The sequence below is a fragment of the Miscanthus floridulus genome, unplaced genomic scaffold (assembly GCF_019320115.1).
Source record: "Miscanthus floridulus cultivar M001 unplaced genomic scaffold, ASM1932011v1 os_1198_3, whole genome shotgun sequence".
Lineage (NCBI taxonomy): Eukaryota > Viridiplantae > Streptophyta > Magnoliopsida > Poales > Poaceae > Miscanthus > Miscanthus floridulus.
The window spans coordinates 4173-30716 of NW_027097588.1; the positions used below are offsets into that span (position 1 = coordinate 4173).

Consider the following 26544-nt stretch of genomic DNA (forward strand, 5'->3'; position numbering starts at 1 on the left):
CCAGCTCGTCGACGAGGAAAGGTGGGAGACAAGGAGGTTTCATCTCTGGTACATGGAAGCGGCAAAAGCTGGCCTACATGGTTTTCTAGTCAAGGTTGTGGCGGAGTACTTTCACTTGCCCGGCAACGATGTAGAACTCCCCGTGGACTTCCACGACATGTACAGACTACTACGGGAACAAGACCTTGACATCGCCCAAGTCACCTTGTTCTCTATGTAAGTGATGAATTGCGAGTTTCACATATCACCTGCCTTTGAATCGGTCAAGACTACTTATATATGCCACGATGGCTTGTCCTTGCAGGTTGATGGCCTATATATCCAAGGAACTAAAACTTGATGTTATCTATCTATCTCCAATGCATATTGCTCAAAGAGTCATCATTGGTTACCACCTAGATGACAATCATCCAACCATGAAAGACTTGACCAAGCGACAGAGAGAGGCGCACAGGAAGAAACTGATGGACAATGAGAAGTTGAACATTTCAAGGTACATACTAGGAGCAATGAAGAAGATCAGGAGAAATGGGTGTATCGTAGCTGCCTACCACTTTGGGTAAGTCGAAGACATGCCTGTAGAGATAAGTGGGTAGCTAGCTAGTATTATTATTTCTCATTGTAACCTGTATTTTGTTTCAATGGCGCAGCCAAGGCCTCGAGGGTCACTGGGTTGCATTTATCATCTACCCTCAGGATGGCAGGGCCTGCGTATTTGATTCGTTGAGAATGCCAAACTTAAAAGGGTACAAGGCCTTTGAAGATTGCCTCAGAGTGTAAGTGACTGAACTGTCTTCTCATATGCGTTCTAATGCCCTGCCTAATACTAGTACATTTCATATAGCGCTTATAAGGAGTACGTGAAGGATCCTGAATGCTATGATCGAAGAACAGAGAATTTTAAGGCTAAGCATAAGAACCGCATCAAAATCAGACGCAACTTTCCGGTAAGTATTTGAAAGGTTTAATTGTGCGTTCTGTTCATAAGCGTTCTAATGCCTGTATTCTAATGCTTGTGTATCGATCATGCAGTGTGCCAAACAACCGGTAGGATCACAAACCTGTGGCTTCTACGTCTGTGAGTACCTGAGGGAGTGCAAGCAGTACAGCAGCAGTTGGAGGGTGCTCAAGAATGGATTGAACTGGTGTAGAGACGTGCAGAGCACCCAACACTCCTTCAAGCAGACAAAGGCGGACATATGTAAGTTTGTCTTAGACAAATGCGTGCTTGAAGGGAGCACGTTCTTCAATGAGAACAGCCAGCTAGCGATTTTACCGGAGTACGAGAGGCTGAGGAAATGGCCCACGATGATGCGTCCGCAAGATTACTCCTTAGGGCATGTATAATGACTTTAATATGTAAATGTAATGAATTAACAATGACAAGAACGACTAAGTGAATGTATATATATGTATATTATCTCATGTGTAATGCCTGCATACTTTTTAAGTTTAATTTGTGAAATCTGGATGTGATTTGAATTTGAATTTGAATTTGAATTTAATTATATGGCTGCTGTATTTTTTTTAATTCAGGAAATAATTTACCGAGGCGGGCAAATAATAATGCCCGCCACGGCTAACGAACATAACCGCGGCGGGCTCTGTACCGTGTCCGCCGCGGTAAAATAATTTACCGCGGCGGGCGGTTCAACGTGACCGCCGTGGTAAAAGTATGTTTACCGCGGCGGGCACGTTACACCGCCCGCCGTGGTAAATCGGTTAACCGCGGCGGGCAAAGCCGCCCGCCGCGGTTAAGCCACGATTTACCGTGGCCTCTAGGCCGCGGCGGACGGCTTTGCCCGCCGCGGAAAACCAAAAATGCCCGCCTCCAGTAAAGTTTGTGTAGTAGTGGCGGACCGTGCGCTCGAGTACACCATGGTGGTCCGCGCCGCCGGGGAGCCCGGGCCCGGCGCACTCTCACTGTCGGCGTCCGGCCCCGTGCCGTGCACGCGCCGGTGGGCGGGGCCCGACCACCTCCCGCCCGAGGGCTTCCTCTTCGTGCCGGACGCCTACTGGAGCTCCTCCGGCAGCGTCTCCGTCATCGTCCACGTCAAGAAGCGGGTGGTGGCACCGGCTGTCATCGACAGGCCCTAAACGCTACCAGCCGCATGGCGGAGTCAGTATGAACTAGCATCTAGTATCTCTGCTCTGCGGCGACGTGCACCCATGTAGCCGCTGCTCTCGCTTTGCATGCGTGGTGTTCAGTGTTCTAGTACCCGTGTCACCCTGTCTAGGGTTAGGTCTAGTTGTTTTTGTTTCTTGTTTGGTGTGCGACGCCATGCGTCGGCTCCTAGTCCTGCTGCTGTGTGGGCGCCTGTCCCTAAGCTCACGCAAGTTCGTTCGGGTTATTATTGTTCACGTGTAACACGTATGCATTGTTCCTCCAAGTTCGCCTTCGTGGGCCGGGCCTAGGGGCGTTTGGATCCTATTTTCGGGCCGTGGCTGCTCCATAGATTTGTCGAGAGCTATAGCCCTGTTCGCTTCGCTAAAAAGCTATGGCTGAAAGTACTGTTCGTTGATTTGTTTGTTATGAGAGAAAAATATTATTCCATCGCTGAACAATACGGCTCATAAGACAAGTGAATAGAGCCATAGCCATCGTCCGTCATTTCGTACTGCATCACACAGGGCCAGTTAAATGGCACACTCCAATTGAAAGAAAGACAGAAAAAACCAAATGTATGATGCTTAATATGTGAATCCCAAATCGAACTTAACCCTAATCTAAAAAATTGACAGATATAAATGAGTAAGTGCCTGTTTGGCACGGCTCCTAGAGGGGCTCCAGCTTCGGCTCCTGCACGAGCTGTACCAAACGCCTCTGTCCAAAATGGCTCCTCCGCCGGAGCACTTTGGCAGCTGGAGCTGTTTTGTGCAGTGCGAGGAGGAGCTTGGAAACGTAGGGCCTCTTTGGGCTGGCTCCCGTATGCTCGGCTCCGGCACTGTAGCACGCCGGAGCAGGAGGAGCCAGCGAAATGTGGCTCAGGCTGCTCCAGTTGCTACAGTGAGAGAGAAGGAGAGGAGAGAGAAATTGGATTCAGCAAACAGTATGATGAACAGTGCGCTACTGAAAATAATCTTATGAAACAATTTGGCCCCCGCTTATTTAGTGGTGATGACTGTATTTCAACTATGATCTTATGAATCAATTTGGCCCCCGCTTATTTAGTCCCCACACTCCGCCACTGGTCATCACACCTACATTTTTCCATGTCTTAACCCCGCAAGTTTGACACACAAGATCAACAAATAAACCAAACGCTGCCGTTTCAACAAAACACATGTCAAGCATAAGATGTGAAGCAAGCCAGCAATTGCATACCCAATGAAGAGAAACATCACGGCAAAGTGGCAAACCCAACGACAAGCCAGTTTGGGTCTACTGAAAATACTCTCTCTATTTCCACTGCAGGCTCTCTGGCACCAGTTTGGGTCTTTTTCTTTCTTTTTGACATCCGAAAATATCCTAGCTGTTGTTTCGCTAATTAGGGTTTAGGGTTTAGAGTTTAAGGTACTACAATATTAGAAACAGTTACGAAACAAAAAAAATGCCCCTCGGCAAGGAAACTCCAAATCCTGGTGGGAAGCTTGTGCAACACTACTAAGAACATTTTGGGAGATAGACACTCGGCATTATCAGAGACAGACACAACACCATTTACGGAGGCGGACAAATCATTTTAGGAGACACCATATAAAATATCGCCTAGAAAAATCTATTGACGAAGGCGGGTCTCGCAAGGCCTAGAGACCCAATTGTCGCTCTCGCATATAAAAGTAGCACTTAGGGCTTCACGTTCTCATTGTTCATTTTCTCTCTAATATAATTCTACCTTTGTTTTTAAAACATAATTCTAAATTGCCTTTCTATCTATCCCTTATAGAAATATCATAAAATAAAATTAAATATAATTTTAAATTAACTTTTTATCTATCCCTTATAGAAATATATCCCCAAGTACTCAGTGGATGCTTGTTGAAGAACTACCTTTATATTTTTGAGATTTAGAAGAAGAAGAACTACCTTTAGCCATATATTAATTATGCGTATCACTATGCAAGCTACGTTTACATGGATATTGTGTTCTCGTTTTTTGTCAAGCCATAACCTAGTATTGGTATATCACTCCTGGGTTGTGGGTTGTGGCCTGGCCTAATAGTAATATTCCCTATATTACTATCGGTTTGTCATGTCTATCTGACAGTGAGAGGGGGCTTCAGTGCCGGATCACAAGGAATCTCAATCATTGTCAGGATCCTAAGTTTATGACCTGAGCGAAGCTATAGATCACCGCCGGCTCTAGCACATCTCTCACTAATGGACCCATAGGGATTGTGTTCTGCAGCAGTGTCAGTTAACCAAAATCCAGCCTCCATGTGCATGTCAATCAAGTAACAACAATTAATTATGAGCAAACTAAGCTCAACTCAGTTGATTGGATTTCTTGTGATCCTGTCCATTAAGTTCAAGCTCTCAATTTAATGTGGGTGCTTAAATTTTTCTTGATTTATACCAGATTTACTAGTATCTCTCTTATTACTTGACCGAGGTCGGAGGGAACTAGTACCGGTACCTACTTATTTGGCACAAGGCATAAAAGGCAAGACACCAACCGCAGAGTTGGAACCGAAGACGGGAGAGGAAGAATATTTGGTCCACAAACGCATTAGTCTCTTTTTTTGAACGCACTAGCACGAGCTTTGTTTTTCAGTTAAGTAAAAAGAGTTGACCCAGTTTATATGGAAATCTAGACCTAAAAACCTTACACTCGCATGGTTAATTAAAAGGAAAACATGCAGAAAGACCCTAACATTCAAAAGACACAACACACACCTAGGGGGAAAACTAACATCGCCCTAGAGAGGTTGTTGAGCGTCATTGTTGCTGAGCTATGCTAAACTCAACACAAAAACTCCGACTTCGCCATAGCAAACTCTTTCAAGCAAGTCAAGCGTCCCTGCACGGTGTAGCAAGAGTGCCAAGAGGCAACCGGTGAACAAGATCTCCGAAACGACGCATCAAGGAAGGATGCAGAGCCGGGAACACCGTTAGCGATTGTTTAGGAAACTAGACAGTTTTCACCTAACAAGTCCTACAAAGTGGCACCTAACAAGTCCTACAAAGTGGGAGGGAGAGCACCTCAATGACCCCCCACCCCACCATCCCCAACAGGGAGAGCAGCCCCCACGAGCGTCGTCGCCATTGGCTCCGGTCACAACAGCCAAGCTTTAAAGCCCTGAGCCATCCATCCACACCCGCCGCGTTGAAGTGTGGCATGCCAAGCGTATCTCATCCATGACGTCATCTTTGAGCGCAAATCGCCAACACCACGATGTCGGTGCCAAATCCAGGGCCCTGCTGAGCTGCCATTGTCGACGTCGCCCGAAGACACAGTCGAGGTCATGCCTCAACCGCCACTTGGCGCTAGCCATGCCAACCCAGCGTGTGGCCTTTGTCCTTAACCAGCCTCTGTCTCACCACCATGGACCGCTTCCTGCCAGATCCAGCGTGTCCACCGTGTTACTGCGCCGCCATACAGCGTGGCCTCCATCCGGCACCGCCGTGTAGCTTACAGGCCTATAGCAAGGTTATTTGGATGAAACCAATTGTAATGGTTTATTGTCAGTTTGTCACAAAGCATAAAAAAGGCAAGAGACCAACTGCAAGCATTGGAACTGAAGACGGAAGAGGAAAAACGTTTGATCCAAAAAAAAAAAAACGCACTGGCCTCTGGAAGGTTGTCATGACGGTGACTGTGTATCATAGAGGCCTATGTACAGAGGATGCAAGTTCATGTACGTAACTCTGCAATGATTGGATCGCAAAAAAAAAATCTTGGAAAAAGTTCTACTCCTAATAAACAGGTAATGATTGATCAAAGGGAACTGGGGAAAGCATGAACGATCGGCAGGTAGTTATAAGAGCAAGTCTAACAATTTAGCCTGCTGCCGGCTGCAAGAGCATTGCCATGTCATATACAGTCAGTTATATAGCTAACTCATATTATAGCTTAGCTGTTTTGACGGCTGTAGCATTTAATGATCACAGTACAAGAGTACGTGAAATGGGAAAGAAACGCCAGCTTCTCGCTCGCAGCCGGCTAGAAAAGACGTTTTCTCTTCGTACGTTGCGCTGCAGTCGGCGAGGAGTTTACCGCCCGCTCCAAATTCTCTCTCTTTACGTGGCTGGTTTTTGGATGACGTGGATCCTCCTCGCCCGCTAAAAGGCGATTATTATACCTGCTCTAACAGTAAAAGAACATGGACCCTGACCGGTAAGTCCGGTACTCTTACAAGTGTACAACTCAGCAAAACCAAACGAACCTGGAGGACCGTCATGGCGCTCTCTCTGCACAGCAGAAACGACCTGATTTTTAAACAGAATTTTGATTTTTGAAGAAATGCGTCGACGATAAAAGCTCTAACATAGCCTAATGATGAATCTACTCACTATTATTAATTCCTCTACGTTGGCATATCCTCCTTTCCTATGATGATCTACTCGCTATCATAGCCTAATGAATTTCGTGAATACCAAACCCGGTATGCTAACATCAAGGTCAATAACAATCACTGAATCACAAGCAAAATCTCCCCCCACAAAACAGTCACAAGCTGCCAAAGGCTCGGCTCCCTTGCATTTGCCAATTGCCATGCATCATTGTGTTCCAAGCAGTCATGGCTGCCAGCCTGCCACGGTAGCATCCTCAGCCATCAGTGCAGGTCAGCAGCCTCCTAGAGCCAGAGCTCCTCGGTGCTTGGTCGACTTGGCATCAGCGCCTGCTCTGTCGATGCGAACCATGAGGACGGGCGCCTCGCCGGACACGTCGTCCAGGATCTCCGGTGGCATCGCAAGGAACATGGCCTGGTCGGCGGCCGAGAACGCACCGGCGCCGGACATGCTGCTGCTCCGCACCATGGACATCATCATTGCACGCTCCTCCTTGCTGCTGGCGGGCCTCCGCCCAGAGCTTGCACCTGAACTGGGGCGCCCCCCTCCGCCGCGTCGCCGTTGGCCCTCACGCACACCAGCGACACCGCGGCGGCCGCGCCTAGCGTGCACGCGGACACCAGGAACACGCGCCGGCCCTCCTCGCCCACCAGCACGTGCCAGCCCTGCGGCGGCGGAAGGGTGACCCTGAGCGGCTTCCCGTAGCTCATCTCCGTGACGGGCCAGGAGTGGGCGCCAGCGAAGTGGTCGGCCAGCCTCGCCGGCGAGCTGAAGAAGCCGCAGCCGGGGTCCGGGCACGAGCAGGGCGCCCACTGGCACGCGCGCTGGTGGTCCGCCGCCTCGAAGTACACCACGGAGCTCTTGCACCCGAACTCCTCGTACGCGCAGGGCTGCTTGGCTTCGCGCACGAAGGCGGACCCTCCACGCACGGCGAGTAGATGGCGGCGCCGCGGCACACCTGCTCGTGGCTGTTGCAGCAGGTGCCGCATATCACGTGCCCGTACTCACACTGAAAGCACAAAAAATCTTTAGTTTTCATCAGTGATCTCGATGACATGTCGATGATGAGAACAGAGCAACCGACCTTGAACGTTGGAGGCTTGAGGGGAAGGCGACAAGATCGGCAGTGGAACAAGGTGAGCCCAAACGTCAAATTGATCTGCGCCTCCTCCATGGCTTCCGCGCTGCTGCCCTGGCTAACCTCTCCTTCCTCCTGCTCTTCTTCATCCTCTGCTGCCTCGTCTATCTCTTGCTGCTCCCGCTTGATCACGCCGTTGGGCATGGCCTGCGCCCTCGCCTTCTTGCCGTTGTGGCCGTGCTCGCCGTTCTCCAGCTGCGAGCCCCTCTTGCTCTGTTCAGCCATCTCCTCCTGTCACTCAAGTGTGGTGCCAGCAGCAACGTACCAAATCATCTTATTCGGTTTGGGGAACGGATCAGAAGGTGAGCTCGGTGGTGACCACAAGCACAAGAAGAGAAGCCTCTTCTGGCCCCAACCGGCTATGTGTGGCGTGAACGAGCAAACAAGCTGCTGAGTCATATCATACACCAGAATAGAGGAGGCAGTTGCAGAATTTCAAAAAAAAAAAGGCTTTCATCAAACCCTATGATTGGAGGTAAATGGTATCTCTAGATAGCAATTTATGTTTGCTACATTACTCCGGTTACCGTTGCGATAGTTTGATATAATAGCTCTAACAAATTATAGCCATTAGTTTTAAAAATTTATGACACAATTAAGTAACTAAAAGCCAGAAAAGAAAAGAAAAACCTAGAAAAAAATTAACATGGATTACAATCCCACGCAGGTAATCCCTTGCTTGATCAGGGTGAATTTATACTATTGACTACGGCCTGCAGGTGTGGTCTCACCCAGTCACCATACCCACGATAAAATCAAAATTATATTGTTACTACAAGAATCTTCACCGCATATACTTTCTCTCCCTGGCTTGATCTGCATGCACATATGCATGATGCCTGGGAGGTGTACGCTTAGGTAGGCCACGCCTATAGCATGCTTGGTGTACTATTATTAATAAAAGGTTTTTAAAGATAGCTCCTAATTAATAGAGGTGGACATTCTTAGTGCCGGTTTTTAAAAAATGAGGTGGCCCTAACTCGATAAAATCCCTCCATTCAAAATAAACAATTCTCTTGAAACTTTTAGATAAATTAAGGATGTGGATAAAAGACGCATCTATCCTCATCCCTTTTCTATCTCCGAGGATATCTTCTGAATTTGGCAGTTCTCATTTGCATGCACCTGTGATTAGCTTCCATATTAAGAGGCGGTGTACCGTGTGTTTTGTAGAATGTTATTTTTTGACAAATTTTAAACCTTGAAAAGTTATTTAATTTAGAATGAAGGGAGTAGACATTAATAGAAGTGAACCCCCTTAGAAAGGCAGCATTTTTTTTAAAAAAAATATATAAAAGTGGTCATCTTAGAATGTCTGGCTCTATTATTGAAAGACCTATTTTTTGCCACTACTTCTTCCTCCCTAAGCTCCTCACTCCCTTACTTGGACAGGTGTTATCTGAATGGACAAGCTCTAAGAGTCCCCCAAAAAGTGTTTTCTCAAAGGGTGGGGGCTGATCTTCATTTCTTTGAAGAAGTTTGATCTAAGAGTTAGTTTGTGCTCTCGTATGACTTTTTGTTGTTTTGTTTCCTGGCTTTTGCGTCTTTGGATGGGATTTGATATAGAGGTTGAAAGCATCTAGGCCCCTAGTTGGGTATTCGGTGATTAATGACAATACAAGATTACTATGACTAACGTGTGTTTTGCAGAGGCAATTAAGTTAGGTCATGGTAATGGAGATCAATTGGGCAATCAAGGTTGTCATGCCCCTACAATGGAAATCATTTCGGTTTTCAAAGGATGGACGACAAGGTTAAGGATGACTAGTTCTAAGTGTCGATTGGAGTTGGAGTGACACTTAGAGTAGTTAGGACTTTGTTTTTCCTTTGGCCGTACTAGTAAGGGGGAATGAATGGATAGCTTGACCTAGGTGAGTCTAGTGAGTTAGGTGTGGTGCACACTTGTTAAAACTAGCTCTAGGTAGCTCCACAACAGCCCTATGATACTATGGAGCAAACTTCATTCACATATGTTCGAGAGTTGGAAGTGAATGGAGGTCAAATGCTGACCGGACGCTGGCTCTGGTGCGACCGGACGCTGGCCGCAGGGTCCGGTCAGTTCATTTGATCAAGAGACTGCGTTCGGTGCGACCCGGACGCTGGAGTGGTCAAATGACCGGACGCTGAGAGGCAGCGTCCGGTCGACTCCAGTAAGGTTCTAGAGAAGGAAATCTGCGACTGGACGCGTCCGGTCGAGTACAGTAAGCATCCAGTGAGGGTTTAATGCGACCGGACGCGTTCGGTCAGTGGTGATCGGACCCTGCCAGCGTCCGGTCAACACTTAAACACTGGAATGTGGGTTGAACTGACCGGAGCGTCCGGTCAACATGACTAGAGCATCCGATCACCCCCGCAGAAGCTCATAACGGTTCGTTTTTCAGGCTGCCTTATAAATAGAAGCTTCACTCGTGTGTGGAGTCACTTTTGCTCATTCCAATAGCTGAGAAACACGTTTGTGAGTGCCAAGAAGAGCAAGGTCCTAGTGAGGTGATTGAGATTCGTGAATCCAAGAGAGTAGCCTCATTAGTGAATCAAGAGTAGCAAAGTGTGCATCCACCGTTCTCATTAGGCTTCGCGTGGTCAAGTGAGAGTTCGTGCTTGTTACTCTTGGTGATCGCCATCACCTAGACGGCTTGGTGGTGATTGAGAGCTTGGTGATCACCCGGCGGAGCTTGTGGGTGACCCAACTCAAGTTGTGAGCGGTTTTGGGTGATTCGCCGCGACGGAGTGTCGAAGAATCAACCCGTAGAGAGCACTTGATCCTTGCGCGGATCAAGGGGGGGGGGGCTACACCCTTGCGCGGGTGCTCCAACGAGGACTAGTGGGGAGTGGCGACTCTCCGATACCTCGGCAAAATATCGCTGCGTTCCTCTCTCTCTATTTACTTTGAGCATTTACTTTAAGCAATTCAATACTTGTCTTTACATTCATAGAATTGCCATGCCTGAGTAAGTTTGGAACATAGGTTGTAAGTCCGGTGTGCATTAGATTAATAGAAACACTTTTCTAGGCACAAGGGGTTAATTGGGCTAACCATAGGATTTGATTATTGCAAGAAAATTTAGAATTAGCCCAATTCACCCCCCCTCTTGGGCATCTTGATCCTTTCAGAGGTGGCACATGATGATTTCCTCCATTGTTTAGCATCATTTGAGCTCAAATCAGTTGCCCATCTTCTGTCATATTATTGCTCTTACATGTATCTCCGTGTAGCATCAATTTCAAGTTTAGTAATGCGTACGACGCGGCCTCGCGCACAGCCCGCGACGGCGCCCGCTCGCCCCGCGAGGCCCGCGGCTCGCTCGCGCACGCCCGGCTCGCGCAACGGACTCGCGCACGCCCGCACGCGACCGATCGCGCACAGCCGCGACGGCGCCCGCTCGCCCCGCGCAGGACCGCAGCTTGCTCGGGCACGGCCGCGACGTTGCCCGCTCGCCCCGCGCAGGCACGCGGCCGCGACGGGCGCCGCTCGCCCCGCGCAACGCCCGGCACCCCGGCCTCACGCTCGCCCAGTAACCTAAAAGAAACAGTGACACATTATTCCATTATTACCCCTGAACAGATAGCCTTCTCCTGAGCTACCAGAGGGTATTTTTGAACTAAATAAAAAACCGCCCCGGTTCACACAGAACCGCCCGGTTCACCGGTTCGACAAAAAACCGGCCGGTTTAAACCGGTTTTTAACGGTTCGATTGCATGGACGATCTTTTAAGTGAACCAGACCGATGTAGGCCCTGGTTCGGTCTTTTAGCGGTTCAACCGCCGGTCCGGTCCGGTTCGAAAAACTTGGCGTCGACCTTGTATAAAATCACCCTCCAGCCCTGCCCTTGGCTTGCACCAGTAGTATGTTGCTTCTTGCTCGAGGTCGATTAGGGTGACGAGAGATGGAGAAAAAGGAGCGGAGACAAGGTCGATGGCGTCGCCACGCCGAAGAAGGCCCGGACAGCACTCCGCAAACGGGACGTGGCCGTGCCCAAAAAGGAACCGGAAACGGGGCACGACGCCGACGAACCCAAGACCCTGGACGTCACCCTGCCTGTGGACTCGCTGGAGTGCCCTCTCTGCTTCGCGCCATTCGAAGCCGCCGTGTTCCAGGCAAGCCACCCCACCATCATCTCCTCTAGCTCATCTTGACATCAATGTTCGCCATTCGAAGCCGCCGTGTTCCAGGCAAGCCACCCCACCCCACCATCATCTCCTCTAGCTCATCTTGACATCAATGTTGATGTGCCCGTGCTAGTGTGCTACTACTGACCATGCATGATACTGATCCGTTCCGTACGTGCCACGCATGCAGTGCAAGAACGGGCACGCGGCGTGCCGAGGCTGCTGCGACCGCGTGCAGGGGACGTGCCCGTCCTGCCGCGACCCCATCGGCGCCATCCGCTGCCGGCCGCTGGAGACCGCCATCGCGGCCATGCTCGTCCCCTGCGGCTTCAGCAACGCCGGGTGCAAGGAGAAGGTCCCCTACGCCGGGAAGCGCGCCCACGAGGCCGCCTACTGCTACCACGCGCCGTGCTCCTGCCCGATCCCGGGCTGCGCCTACTCGGGCCTCCTCCTCCACGACCACATCCGCGACGTGCACCGGGCTGGCGGCGCTGGCGCCGGAGGAGACGACGACGCCGGCGCCGCCGTCGGCTTCGTCCGGGAGGCGACGGTGACGCTGCACCGGAGCATGCTGTTCCGGGTGCTCCTGCACGCCCCCGACGCGCGCGTCTTCCTGCTGCTCAACGGCGGGGACGTCCCCTCGGGCCGCTCGCTCGCGCTGCTCTCCGTCGGCCCGCGTCCCGCGGCGCACTACTACAGGAATGAATTTGCGCAGCGTGGCCAAAACACGCTCCGTGGCGGGCACCTTTTTTGCCCGCCACGGTTAACCGGTGGCCGGCCAGCGAGGCCGGCCACCGGGGCGCCCGCTGCGGGAAATTGGTTTACCGCGGCGGGCCACCTTACCTGCCCGCCGCAGAAAATCGTTATTTACCGCGGCGGGCGGTATGAATAGCCCGCCGCGGTTAATACGGTTTACCATAGCGGGCGCTTTAAACTGCCCGCCGCGGTAAAGACTTGATTTACCGAGGCGGGCGTTTTATGTTGCCCGCCGCGGTAAAGCCTGTACATATACAGACCTCAGACCCTCCTTCTTCTCCACGGGTCTTCCTCTCTCAAAACTCATGGGGGGAGGCTTTGCCCTAAAATTTGAGGAAACTTTTGATTTGAGTTGAAGGGCTTGGATTTGAAGGAGGAGGACATCATAAGAGGTTCATAAAGGCTCTCCCTCTCTCCTTCCATCCTCTCTCTTTATTTCCATCACCTAGAGTTCTCTTTAGATCTAGATCTAGATCTAGATCAATTTTAATGGAAAAAATGATGTCATGTATTTCTTTAACTTTAGATTCATCATAGATGCATGCTTCATCTTTCACATCGTCATTTCCTCTCTTTTTCATGATTTTGGACGTAAAAATCATCAATTTCTCCTAATTCTTCTTTATTTAATGTTGATTGTGATGGATAATGTTCGCAGATACGATGGATAGATCGGAATGGATGTACCGGATCGATAGAGTGAATGATCCGCGGTACCTCTTTGAATTAAGGAAGTTTATTGCGGCTGGTAAAGCTCACCGTGAGAGACTGAAGCGGATGACAACCATATGTCCATGTTCTCGTTGCAAGAACCTGAAAGCCCACCGAGACAGCGAGGTGCAAACTCATTTGATCATGTATGGTTTCATCGAGGGCTACACAGTCTGGACATTTCACGGCGAAAGAGTTGGTGCGAGTGGCGCTGCATCTGGAGTTACCTCTTCGACGCCGACGACGACAGCACCACCGGTGAATAAAGATCCTTCCGCAGCAGCTGCGCCAGCCGACAGTGACAACAGTTGTCGTGATTACATCACGGTGGATGATGTAATGCAAGACATGGCTGACGAAGCCGGCGACGGTGTTGATGGTCAGGATACTGTGAGCCAACCCGAGGATGTGCAACTTGTTGAAGATCTAGTCAAACACTTCGATGAAGACGACGTTGTGTTGGGTTGCCCAAAGTGGTTGGAGAATTTCAGAGAGTTGAAACAGGCGGCAGTTGATCCTCTCTATAAGGACGGCGGCGATTGTCCAAAGGACTGCACGGCGCTCCGTTTTAACCTCCATATGTTGATGTTGAAGGCTCGTCATGGTTGGTCTGACACTAGCTTCAATGAGTTGTTAAGCTACCTTGCCACCACGTACCCAACGGCTAACAAGGTGCCCGCCAATACTTATCGGGCCAAGAAGCTGATCCGGCCAGTGGCGATGAAGCTTAGAAAGTTTGATGCATGCCCTAACCACTGCATCCTGTATCGAGGCAATGAGTATGAGAATTTGACGAGTTGTCCGCACTGCGGCTTTAGTCAGTACAAGAAAAATGCTGGTTGTCGCGTGGATGCAGAAGACGAGGGAGGCTTGCGGGGTGGTCGGAAGAAGAACAAGAAGGGGGCAAAGAAGAGCAGTGTGGCCAAACAGATCTCGGCTCAGCAGGACGATGAAGAAGAGGGTTACACGCATAGGAAAAGTCCAGCACTGTCGGTGTGGTACCTGCCCGTGACCGATCGCCTGCGTGCAATATTCGGGAACCCGGACGATGCCAAGCTCATGTCCTGGCATGCATCTGCTGACCGCCTGAACGACGATGGCAAGCTACGGCACCCATCCGATGGCAAGCAGTGGAAGGATTTCGACGAGGCCTACCCGGAGTTTGGCAAGGAGCCCAGGCATGTTAGGTTCGCGCTAAGTACCGACGGGATGAACCCGTTCGGTGAGCTTAGCAACTCGCACAGCACTTGGCCCGTCGTGCTCACCATGTACAACCTACCTCCCCATCTATGTCAGAAGTGTAGGTACCTTATGCTGACCATGCTTATCTCCGGACCGAAGCAGCCCGGCAACGATATAGATGTGTTCCTGGAGCCGTTCATGGAGGAAATGAAGATACTATTTGATGTTGGGGTCCAGATGGTGGATGCATCCCGCAAGGAGAAGTTCACACTAAAAGCAATCATCTTTGTCACCATCACCGATTACCCCGGTCTCTTCTCACTATCGGGGCAGATCAAAGGGAAGACCGGCTGCGTAATTTGTATCGACGAGACCTGCTACACTTACCTTAAGGGATCCAATAAGATGGTGTACACGAGGCACAGACGGTTCCTCACCAAAAATCATAGGTATAGAAGAAGTATTATGAACAAATACTTTGACAATCAAGACGAGCCGCAGCGTGATCAAATGACGCAGACTAGTTGGGGAACAAAGGTGTATGAGATGGTCAAGGACATGGATCAGGTGGAGTTTGGAAAGAAGAAGAAGCCGCCTAAAGAGGGGCCCAAGCAGACAAGGAAGCGAAAGCGGGACCAGACGGAGGAAGTCCCCGCCGCCGTTCCTTTCAAGAAGATGTCAATTTTCTTCAAGTACCTGTCGTATTGGAAAACACTGAATACACCCCATGCCATCGATTGCATGCACCTGGAGAAAAATGTCTTCGAAAGCACGATCGGTGTCCTGCTGGACATCAAGGGCAAGACAAAGGATGGTATTAAGTCACGGACGGATCTTGTCAATCTGGGCATCAGGCCGGACCTTCACCCGGGACCGCCTCAGAATGGTAAAGTCGATATCCCGGGTGCGGCCTGCAACCTAACGCAAGACGAGAGGATGGATTTTCTTAAGTTGCTTAGGGGTATCAAGGTGCCGACTGGTTTCTCTTCCAACATCAAGAGCCTAGTCTCCATGAAAGACCTCATAATGACCGGCTACAACTCACACGACTGCCACGTCATGCTGACGGTGTTCCTACCAATTGCGATTAGGGCTATCCGTCCAGAGTACGTGAAGATGGTCATCACACGGATGTCATACTTCTTTAATTGCATCACTCAGAAGGTCATTGATAAGGCTGAGCTGCCTGCCCTGAAGGAGTTCATCGCGGAGACCCTTTGCCAGCTCGAGATGTGCTTTCCACCATCTTACTTTGATATTATGCCACACCTAATGATGCATATGGTCGATCAGATCCATCAACTAGGCCCCGTGTACCTACACCAGATGTGGACGTACGAGCGGTTCATGTCCACCCTCAATAGATACGTCCATAACCGCGCTTACCCGAAGGGCTCTATGATCGAGGCATACACAACGGAGGAGGCCGTGAACTGGTGTATGAGGTACATAAGAGATGGGAGGGTGATTGGGTTGCCTGTCCATCACCACGAAGGCAAAACCTCAGGAATGGGGTGCACAGGCCAAAAAGTGCGCACCGATGTGCCAAACCGAATGGTGGAAGAAGCTCATTACAGCATCCTTCATCAGTTAGTGAGCATGGAGAAATATATTGAAAAGAACCTGGAAGAGATCCGCGCCGCTAATGATGGACAACGCACGGAGGCATGGGTCCAGAACCATCACAAGAGCAATTTCGTAGACTGGCTCAAAGAGCAACACATACCCCTTGAAGGATGCCCTGATGAAGATACGGAGACCGTTAAGAGGCTTGTGTTAGGCCCATCCAGCCAAATCACCACATGGCAAGGGTATGACGTCCAGGGCTACAGGTTCCACATGAAAGACAAGGACAAGAAGAGCTCGGCACAGAACTACGGTGTTCGATACGAGGGCGAAGAAGAGTACACGGGCCAGAGGAGGCAATACTATGGGCAAGTTGAAGAAATATGGGAACTTGACTACGGCCAGAACCTACGCATAACCGTCTTCCATTGCCAGTGGGTCAAACCGAATGCGGTTGCAGTGGACAGTTATGGGCTAACCACCGTGGACCTCAAAAGTATCGGCTACAAAGATGACCCGTGGGTACTAGCAACCAATGTCGCACAAGTGGCCTACTATATATATGCAGAGGACCCAAAAAGGCATGTGGTTGTGTCCAGAAAGCAGCGGATTGTGGGAGCTGATGGGGTGCAGAGTCCCAAACAATACAACAACTACGCAGAGCTCGAGCTTTTTACCGATCACCCAAAGAAGATCAAGGCCGTCGAGGACCGATTCAACAAGTCCAGGATGATGCCGTGGGCCCGCCCCGATGGTGAGAAGAGGACGGTGAAAGCACCTGCACCAAAATGATTTATGTATCCCAGAGACATATATATATATATATATGTAATAATGTAGTGGACTCTATACGTATCCCAGAGACATATATATAATAATGTATCCTAGAGACTCTATATGTAACAATCCCAGATACTCTATATGCATACTCTATAAAAGAGGATAAGATTCTTAAGTGTGCTACAAAAGTCAAGTAATAAAAAGCCAAGGGACCTCAAAAGTATAGACTAATGAATATAGCTAATGAATTAGCTAATGAATTATGTTAGTATAGACTAGTTTCATCTTCATGAGACTTAAGATAGCTAATGAATTCTGAACTGATGATCTTTACCGCGGCGGGCATATAACAGCGCCCGCCGCGGTTAATAGATTAACCGCGGCGGGCAACTTAACAGCCCGCCGCGGTAAACATTTCCCGCGGCGGTCTGTTACGTTGCCCGCCGCGGTTAATCGCAACCTATATAAGCCGTCCCCACCCTCAACATCTTGGCGGTCTTTCGCGCGGTTCAGTTTTACCCCGAAGGGCTGCCAAAATCTCACGCCGCCGCCGCTGGGCTCCACCGCCGATTGAGCTCCTCCGCGCACCGACCCCCGCCCCCGTTCTCCTCCCCGTGCCCGGTCCGCGCCCCCATCCTCCTCTCCCTTACCCACGCCCCGCCCCCGTGCTCTCGAGTCTCTCGACTCGGCTGCTCACCGGAACCCTAGCACCTCGCAGTGACTGGATCCTACCGCTGCCACCATCTCGAGTCCTCCTCTCCCTTGCCCACGGCCGTGCTCACGTAGCCCGGCCGGCGTCACCGCCGGAAAGGTGTAGGCAGAGCAGCGGTGGCGTGCTGCACCGCCCCGGGCCCCGGCTGTCTTGCGCCACCACCCACGGCTTGTAGGGCGCAGGCTGGTGGCCGGAGCTCCGTTCCTGCGGTCGGGCCTTCAAGGTTGCACTCCTATTCGTCTGCTCTGGTACAGCTGCAACCTACAATTTGGTACATTTCTCTCCTGTCTTACTCCTTAATTTCCAATTCCAACTGTTTGTAGTTGTACTAGATATGAATCGTATCAAGTATGCCCAATTTGTTACATGTATATTATGGAATTTTCTAGTTTTTCACTAACAGCCATCACAATCCTAGGCATGAAATCCTAGTGCTAACAATCTTAGTATTCAAATCCTTGTAATGGATCAAAACTCTGTTAAAAAAACTGGAGGGGTGAATCACAGTAGTTAAAAAAGGTGAGGTAATAATGTCATCACTTGTTCTAACCGTCTAATATTTAGAGCTTTATTAAATTTCAGGTTTGAGAACTTAATTAAGTTACAAGAACACAGCAAAAAGGAATCAATTATCAAAAGTACTATGAACTAGAAAAGGTAGCAATAGAAAAGAATCTTCACTCAATCTGTTGTGCACAAAATGCTTGCAATTTGTTATCAAAATTCTGATAGTGTCATACAAAAATACAAGACTGAAATTTCAATACTGCTCTGAAATTTAGTACACTAATAATCTATCTAAAAAAGAAAGCCATGGCTCACGAAAATATATTCATCGCATTAGGAAGGTTGTTGGTGCGTAGAGGGGGATCAGTGGAGAACCAAACCGCCCGGGGTAGATGACAGTGAAAGAATAGATGGGCATCGTCCTCCACTGCACCACAAGCTGCACAATGTTTGTCAATGTGAATGCTATACCTTGATGCTCTTTCAGCAGTGGCAAGTGCTCTTCTGATGAGCCTCCTTGTGAACGCTTTGATTAGGGGTGGTAATTCCTTACTTTTCCATGCTCTCTGCAAAATATTGTTACTTTTTTGGCATTTGCCTCTCTTGCTTGTCATTGGCAGTTTGGCATTGCCAATTGCCATTATGCCCATTAATCCACTGCCTGCACTCTACTACCTACACTCTACTGTCTACTGCCTACACTCTATAGCTTGATGCAAATTTTTTGATTTGTGAAAGTTTTTTGAGATGGCTAGCTACTACTTATCCCCTTACTGGTACTCTACTACTTGATGCAAAATGGTACTTGTATTACCTATTTCTCTCTACCACTGTTGTCTTACTGCTGCTGCTGCTACTCTGAATTCAACTGAACAAAGCAGTACTACACTTGGTGAATTTTGAACTGCTATACTACTGATCTATGATGCTTTTGGTGAACCGTAGCATTTGAATTCAATTCTTTTTGCTGCCTATGATGCCAAAGAAATTTATGACAAAATTCTGAGCATATGCCACTGCCTATGATGCACCTTGCCTTTAAACTAATTCTGAGCTAAATTTGTGAGAATTTTGAGATGAATTGGTCACTCTGCTGCAATTTTGCCAAATTTGATATAATTTGTGAGAATTTTGAGATGAATTGGTCACTCCCTCCTTTACTACTAGTATATACTACTACTACTGCCTACCTCTACTTCCTCCTGTACTACTACTAGTATACTACTACTACTGCCTACTACTTTCTAGTAGTATACTACTACTAGTATACTACTACTGCCTACTACTACTCCCTCCTCCTCTACTCCTCTACTCCCTCCTATACTACTATTCTACTACTGCTGCTCCTGTTTTTGATTTGTGAAAGGTTTTTATTTAATGGGGCTGCTTCCTTTTTTGGCATATGCAATGATGAACTTTTAAACTTATTGCTGAGGCAGTGGCATATGCAATGATGTGAACCCTTTTATGCTGAGGCAGCGGCGATGATGATCGAGTGCCCCCGCTAAACTAGGATGGCTTGTATACCAGATACAAGCAACCAGTTTAAAAGCGATGTGATGACAATGGGGCAAATCTGAGCCAACTACTACTCTAGTACTACTCTACTTTACTACTCTATAACTGTGTCTATACAACTGAAATATGTATTCATTGTAGCTTTCCAATGGCGGAGGAACCGATAAGCGAATGGCGCGACCCTACCCCTAGTGCATCATCATCAACTAGCCTCGAGAGCCAAGTGTCCATGACCCCTAGGCCAACAAAGAAACGTCGTACAGAGGACGATGATGATCCGACCTACCAACCGAGGGACGACGAAGTTGAAAGTGCGCGGTCTCCAAACCCTGAACAGATGCCGGTGGTGCCTCGAGAATTGAATTTCGAGGAGGAAGAAGTCAGTGACAAAGAACCCCCCGCTCCATCTCCAACCACTTCAGGTAAGTCTAGTGGTCAGAGGACAAAGCTGAGAAGGGGGGAACACGGGAGGCACCGGAGGGAAATCCACGGCGAAGTCCATGTGATCCATGAGGTGGGACCAGAGGGAAACCCGTTGTCGCCACCCACGGTCCTTGCCAAGTTCAGCAACCAGGTGGCATGTATAGTCAAGGACAAGGTGGAGATCACTTGGGCGGAGTGGAACAATGTCCCGGTCGACTATAAGACACATATCTGGGGTGAGGTGACGAGGAGCTTCCATTATCCCGAGGACGCCGATCTAGACAAGTGCAGGGAGTGGGTCATGCACGTGGCAGGAAGAGCCTTTAGAAACTTCAAGTCCATGCTGACTAGGTACTACCTTAAGCTAGGCAAGTCACCCTGTGTCAAATACACTATGGTGAAGGAACATCACTGGGAAGAGTTCTGCAAACAAAGAACAACAGAAGAAGCAAAGGCAAAGAGCGCCAAGTTCAGCGCACTCGCGAAGAAGAACCTGCACCCCCACCACTTGGGCATGACTGGGTTTGCTGGTAAGAGGCCCCAGTGGCGGGAGGAAGAAAGGGCTAGAGCTGCCACCGGGCTTCCCGATCCGTACGACGATGTAGACTTGAGGGCTAAGGACTTCATTTATGCCCGCAAGCCGAAGAAGCTCAAGGAGGGCGCGAGCAAGTTCAATGAGCCGAAGTTCGAGGAGGTGGAGAGGGCTCTCATCCAGGCCGCTAAATCCAAGGACAGCTTCGAGGTTCGCAGGGGCCAGGACTTGCTGACCCTAGCGCTGGGAACCCCCGAGCACCGTGGCCGCGTCCGTGGCATGTCGTTGAAGATGAGCTGGAACTCAGTGGAGTCATGGCAATCCGACGCTGCCACATACCGGTCAAGGCAGAGGTACAAGGAGGGCATCTTTTAGAAGGGCTATGATCAAGGCGTGGCCGAAATGATCAGTCGGTCCATAAAAGAAGCCTTCACGAGCAATGACCCAGATATGGTGTCGATGAGGTCACAGATGCTTCGCCAGGCAGGCGTGGCCGTGCCACAAGTTCCACAAGGGCAGACACAAGGGCAGCCACTGCCGATGATCGAGGATCGCCCAAGGCACCCCGTCGACGACATCCGGCAACCCATGCGCGTCAACCTCAACATCCCGTTCGGCAGGGCAAAAAAGTTGACCGTGGGTGAGGGTTACATGCACCCCAAAGAAGATATCAAAGATTTCAACCAAGACCAGATCCCTGCCAACTATGCTGCCGTGATACTTACATGGTATGCGACCCAATACGAAGAATTTGAAATGGAATATCCAACTGCACAAGGGGTAACGATCCTTGGAGCTGCCATTGGTTCCGAAGTCCTGTGGAACAAGGACGACATAGAGATCATTCTCTCGACGCCAACTTCTACGCCGATGGCGACACCAGCATCACAACCATCCGTTGCCGGATCTTGTCCCCCCGATGATCCGGATCACGGCGACGGCGATGACGAAGGCAATGGCGGGGATGACAAGGGAAGGAAGTCACCCCGAGGCACAAGCCCTCACCCTCGTTCTCCTCCTCCAACAACAAGTCCACCCGCACCTCCCGATAGTCCGTCTAAGGGCACAAGCAAAGGACCGGAAGGCACGGAGGAACCGGGGGCAAAGACACCGCCTGCTGCCATTGCGAGCACAAGCCACTGTCCTCCACCGCCGGCGAAGACTAAAGGCGACCAAGGGCATCTCACATACTCACTTGAGTTCGAAAGGTATGGTAGCGGCGAGCATAATTTGCTAATAACTTTTCTTTGCCATAATATCGTACTAACATTTCTATCCCAGGCCAAGATCACCTTTCCATCTATTTCCTGAATCGGATGACTGCCCCGGCCATTACGAGCATGGGAAGTTCATGATAACCAAGGCCCAGCTCGTCGACGAGGAAAGGTGGGAGACAAGGAGGTTTCATCTCTGGTACATGGAAGCGGCAAAAGCTGGCCTACATGGTTTTCTAGTCAAGGTTGTGGCGGAGTACTTTCACTTGCCCGGCAACGATGTAGAACTCCCCGTGGACTTCCACGACATGTACAGACTACTACGGGAACAAGACCTTGACATCGCCCAAGTCACCTTGTTCTCTATGTAAGTGATGAATTGCGAGTTTCACATATCACCTGCCTTTGAATCGGTCAAGACTACTTATATATGCCACGATGGCTTGTCCTTGCAGGTTGATGGCCTATATATCCAAGGAACTAAAACTTGATGTTATCTATCTATCTCCAATGCATATTGCTCAAAGAGTCATCATTGGTTACCACCTAGATGACAATCATCCAACCATGAAAGACTTGACCAAGCGACAGAGAGAGGCGCACAGGAAGAAACTGATGGACAATGAGAAGTTGAACATTTCAAGGTACATACTAGGAGCAATGAAGAAGATCAGGAGAAATGGGTGTATCGTAGCTGCCTACCACTTTGGGTAAGTCGAAGACATGCCTGTAGAGATAAGTGGGTAGCTAGCTAGTATTATTATTTCTCATTGTAACCTGTATTTTGTTTCAATGGCGCAGCCAAGGCCTCGAGGGTCACTGGGTTGCATTTATCATCTACCCTCAGGATGGCAGGGCCTGCGTATTTGATTCGTTGAGAATGCCAAACTTAAAAGGGTACAAGGCCTTTGAAGATTGCCTCAGAGTGTAAGTGACTGAACTGTCTTCTCATATGCGTTCTAATGCCCTGCCTAATACTAGTACATTTCATATAGCGCTTATAAGGAGTACGTGAAGGATCCTGAATGCTATGATCGAAGAACAGAGAATTTTAAGGCTAAGCATAAGAACCGCATCAAAATCAGACGCAACTTTCCGGTAAGTATTTGAAAGGTTTAATTGTGCGTTCTGTTCATAAGCGTTCTAATGCCTGTATTCTAATGCTTGTGTATCGATCATGCAGTGTGCCAAACAACCGGTAGGATCACAAACCTGTGGCTTCTACGTCTGTGAGTACCTGAGGGAGTGCAAGCAGTACAGCAGCAGTTGGAGGGTGCTCAAGAATGGATTGAACTGGTGTAGAGACGTGCAGAGCACCCAACACTCCTTCAAGCAGACAAAGGCGGACATATGTAAGTTTGTCTTAGACAAATGCGTGCTTGAAGGGAGCACGTTCTTCAATGAGAACAGCCAGCTAGCGATTTTACCGGAGTACGAGAGGCTGAGGAAATGGCCCACGATGATGCGTCCGCAAGATTACTCCTTAGGGCATGTATAATGACTTTAATATGTAAATGTAATGAATTAACAATGACAAGAACGACTAAGTGAATGTATATATATGTATATTATCTCATGTGTAATGCCTGCATACTTTTTAAGTTTAATTTGTGAAATCTGGATGTGATTTGAATTTGAATTTGAATTTGAATTTAATTATATGGCTGCTGTATTTTTTTTAATTCAGGAAATAATTTACCGAGGCGGGCAAATAATAATGCCCGCCACGGCTAACGAACATAACCGCGGCGGGCTCTGTACCGTGTCCGCCGCGGTAAAATAATTTACCGCGGCGGGCGGTTCAACGTGACCGCCGTGGTAAAAGTATGTTTACCGCGGCGGGCACGTTACACCGCCCGCCGTGGTAAATCGGTTAACCGCGGCGGGCAAAGCCGCCCGCCGCGGTTAAGCCACGATTTACCGTGGCCTCTAGGCCGCGGCGGACGGCTTTGCCCGCCGCGGAAAACCAAAAATGCCCGCCTCCAGTAAAGTTTGTGTAGTAGTGGCGGACCGTGCGCTCGAGTACACCATGGTGGTCCGCGCCGCCGGGGAGCCCGGGCCCGGCGCACTCTCACTGTCGGCGTCCGGCCCCGTGCCGTGCACGCGCCGGTGGGCGGGGCCCGACCACCTCCCGCCCGAGGGCTTCCTCTTCGTGCCGGACGCCTACTGGAGCTCCTCCGGCAGCGTCTCCGTCATCGTCCACGTCAAGAAGCGGGTGGTGGCACCGGCTGTCATCGACAGGCCCTAAACGCTACCAGCCGCATGGCGGAGTCAGTATGAACTAGCATCTAGTATCTCTGCTCTGCGGCGACGTGCACCCATGTAGCCGCTGCTCTCGCTTTGCATGCGTGGTGTTCAGTGTTCTAGTACCCGTGTCACCCTGTCTAGGGTTAGGTCTAGTTGTTTTTGTTTCTTGTTTGGTGTGCGACGCCATGCGTCGGCTCCTAGTCCTGCTGCTGTGTGGGCGCCTGTCCCTAAGCTCACGCAAGTTCGTTCGGGTTATTATTGTTCACGTGTAACACGTATGCATTGTTCCTCCAAGTTCGCCTTCGTGGGCCGGGCCTAGGGGCGTTTGGATCCTATTTTCGGGCCGTGGCTGCTCCATAGATTTGTCGAGAGCTATAGCCCTGTTCGCTTCGCTAAAAAGCTATGGCTGAAAGTACTGTTCGTTGATTTGTTTGTTATGAGAGAAAAATATTATTCCATCGCTGAACAATACGGCTCATAAGACAAGTGAATAGAGCCATAGCCATCGTCCGTCATTTCGTACTGCATCACACAGGGCCAGTTAAATGGCACACTCCAATTGAAAGAAAGACAGAAAAAACCAAATGTATGATGCTTAATATGTGAATCCCAAATCGAACTTAACCCTAATCTAAAAAATTGACAGATATAAATGAGTAAGTGCCTGTTTGGCACGGCTCCTAGAGGGGCTCCAGCTTCGGCTCCTGCACGAGCTGTACCAAACGCCTCTGTCCAAAATGGCTCCTCCGCCGGAGCACTTTGGCAGCTGGAGCTGTTTTGTGCAGTGCGAGGAGGAGCTTGGAAACGTAGGGCCTCTTTGGGCTGGCTCCCGTATGCTCGGCTCCGGCACTGTAGCACGCCGGAGCAGGAGGAGCCAGCGAAATGTGGCTCAGGCTGCTCCAGTTGCTACAGTGAGAGAGAAGGAGAGGAGAGAGAAAATTGGATTCAGCAAACAGTATGATGAACAGTGCGCTACTGAAAATAATCTTATGAAACAATTTGGCCCCCGCTTATTTAGTGGTGATGACTGTATTTCAACTATGATCTTATGAATCAATTTGGCCCCCGCTTATTTAGTCCCCACACTCCGCCACTGGTCATCACACCTACATTTTTCCATGTCTTAACCCCCGCAAGTTTGACACACAAGATCAACAAATAAACCAAACGCTGCCGTTTCAACAAAACACATGTCAAGCATAAGATGTGAAGCAAGCCAGCAATTGCATACCCAATGAAGAGAAACATCACGGCAAAGTGGCAAACCCAACGACAAGCCAGTTTGGGTCTACTGAAAATACTCTCTCTATTTCCACTGCAGGCTCTCTGGCACCAGTTTGGGTCTTTTTCTTTCTTTTTGACATCCGAAAATATCCTAGCTGTTGTTTCGCTAATTAGGGTTTAGGGTTTAGAGTTTAAGGTACTACAATATTAGAAACAGTTACGAAACAAAAAAAATGCCCCTCGGCAAGGAAACTCCAAATCCTGGTGGGAAGCTTGTGCAACACTACTAAGAACATTTTGGGAGATAGACACTCGGCATTATCAGAGACAGACACAACACCATTTACGGAGGCGGACAAATCATTTTAGGAGACACCATATAAAATATCGCCTAGAAAAATCTATTGACGAAGGCGGGTCTCGCAAGGCCTAGAGACCCAATTGTCGCTCTCGCATATAAAAGTAGCACTTAGGGCTTCACGTTCTCATTGTTCATTTTCTCTCTAATATAATTCTACCTTTGTTTTTTAAAACATAATTCTAAATTGCCTTTCTATCTATCCCTTATAGAAATATCATAAAATAAAATTAAATATAATTTTAAATTAACTTTTTATCTATCCCTTATAGAAATATATCCCCAAGTACTCAGTGGATGCTTGTTGAAGAACTACCTTTATATTTTTGAGATTTAGAAGAAGAAGAACTACCTTTAGCCATATATTAATTATGCGTATCACTATGCAAGCTACGTTTACATGGATATTGTGTTCTCGTTTTTTGTCAAGCCATAACCTAGTATTGGTATATCACTCCTGGGTTGTGGGTTGTGGCCTGGCCTAATAGTAATATTCCCTATATTACTATCGGTTTGTCATGTCTATCTGACAGTGAGAGGGGGCTTCAGTGCCGGATCACAAGGAATCTCAATCATTGTCAGGATCCTAAGTTTATGACCTGAGCGAAGCTATAGATCACCGCCGGCTCTAGCACATCTCTCACTAATGGACCCATAGGGATTGTGTTCTGCAGCAGTGTCAGTTAACCAAAATCCAGCCTCCATGTGCATGTCAATCAAGTAACAACAATTAATTATGAGCAAACTAAGCTCAACTCAGTTGATTGGATTTCTTGTGATCCTGTCCATTAAGTTCAAGCTCTCAATTTAATGTGGGTGCTTAAATTTTTCTTGATTTATACCAGATTTACTAGTATCTCTCTTATTACTTGACCGAGGTCGGAGGGAACTAGTACCGGTACCTACTTATTTGGCACAAGGCATAAAAGGCAAGACACCAACCGCAGAGTTGGAACCGAAGACGGGAGAGGAAGAATATTTGGTCCACAAACGCATTAGTCTCTTTTTTTGAACGCACTAGCACGAGCTTTGTTTTTCAGTTAAGTAAAAAGAGTTGACCCAGTTTATATGGAAATCTAGACCTAAAAACCTTACACTCGCATGGTTAATTAAAA

The 26544-nt window shown here is 49.0% G+C and overlaps 1 protein-coding gene and 1 pseudogene across 1 annotated transcript; one reads left to right on the top strand and one right to left on the bottom strand.

Annotated features, from left to right (window-relative positions):
* Positions 1–6727: 6727 nt before the first annotated feature.
* Positions 6728–7817, bottom strand: LOC136533798 (E3 ubiquitin-protein ligase SINA-like 5; annotated as a pseudogene).
* Positions 7818–11883: 4066 nt separating this feature from the next.
* LOC136533800 (uncharacterized) lies at positions 11884–23848 on the top strand. Its single transcript, XM_066526328.1, has 3 exons — positions 11884–12386; positions 18029–18044; positions 23624–23848. The coding sequence occupies exons 1-3, from the start codon at positions 11884–11886 to the stop codon at positions 23846–23848; spliced, it is 744 nt and encodes a 247-aa protein (XP_066382425.1).
* The last annotated feature ends 2696 nt before the right edge of the window (positions 23849–26544 follow it).

Excerpts from the sequence above, each read along its gene's own strand:
- LOC136533800 (XM_066526328.1), top strand. The coding sequence starts at position 11,884 with ATGCAGTGCAAGAACGGGCACGCGGCGTGCCGAGGCTGCTGCGACCGC.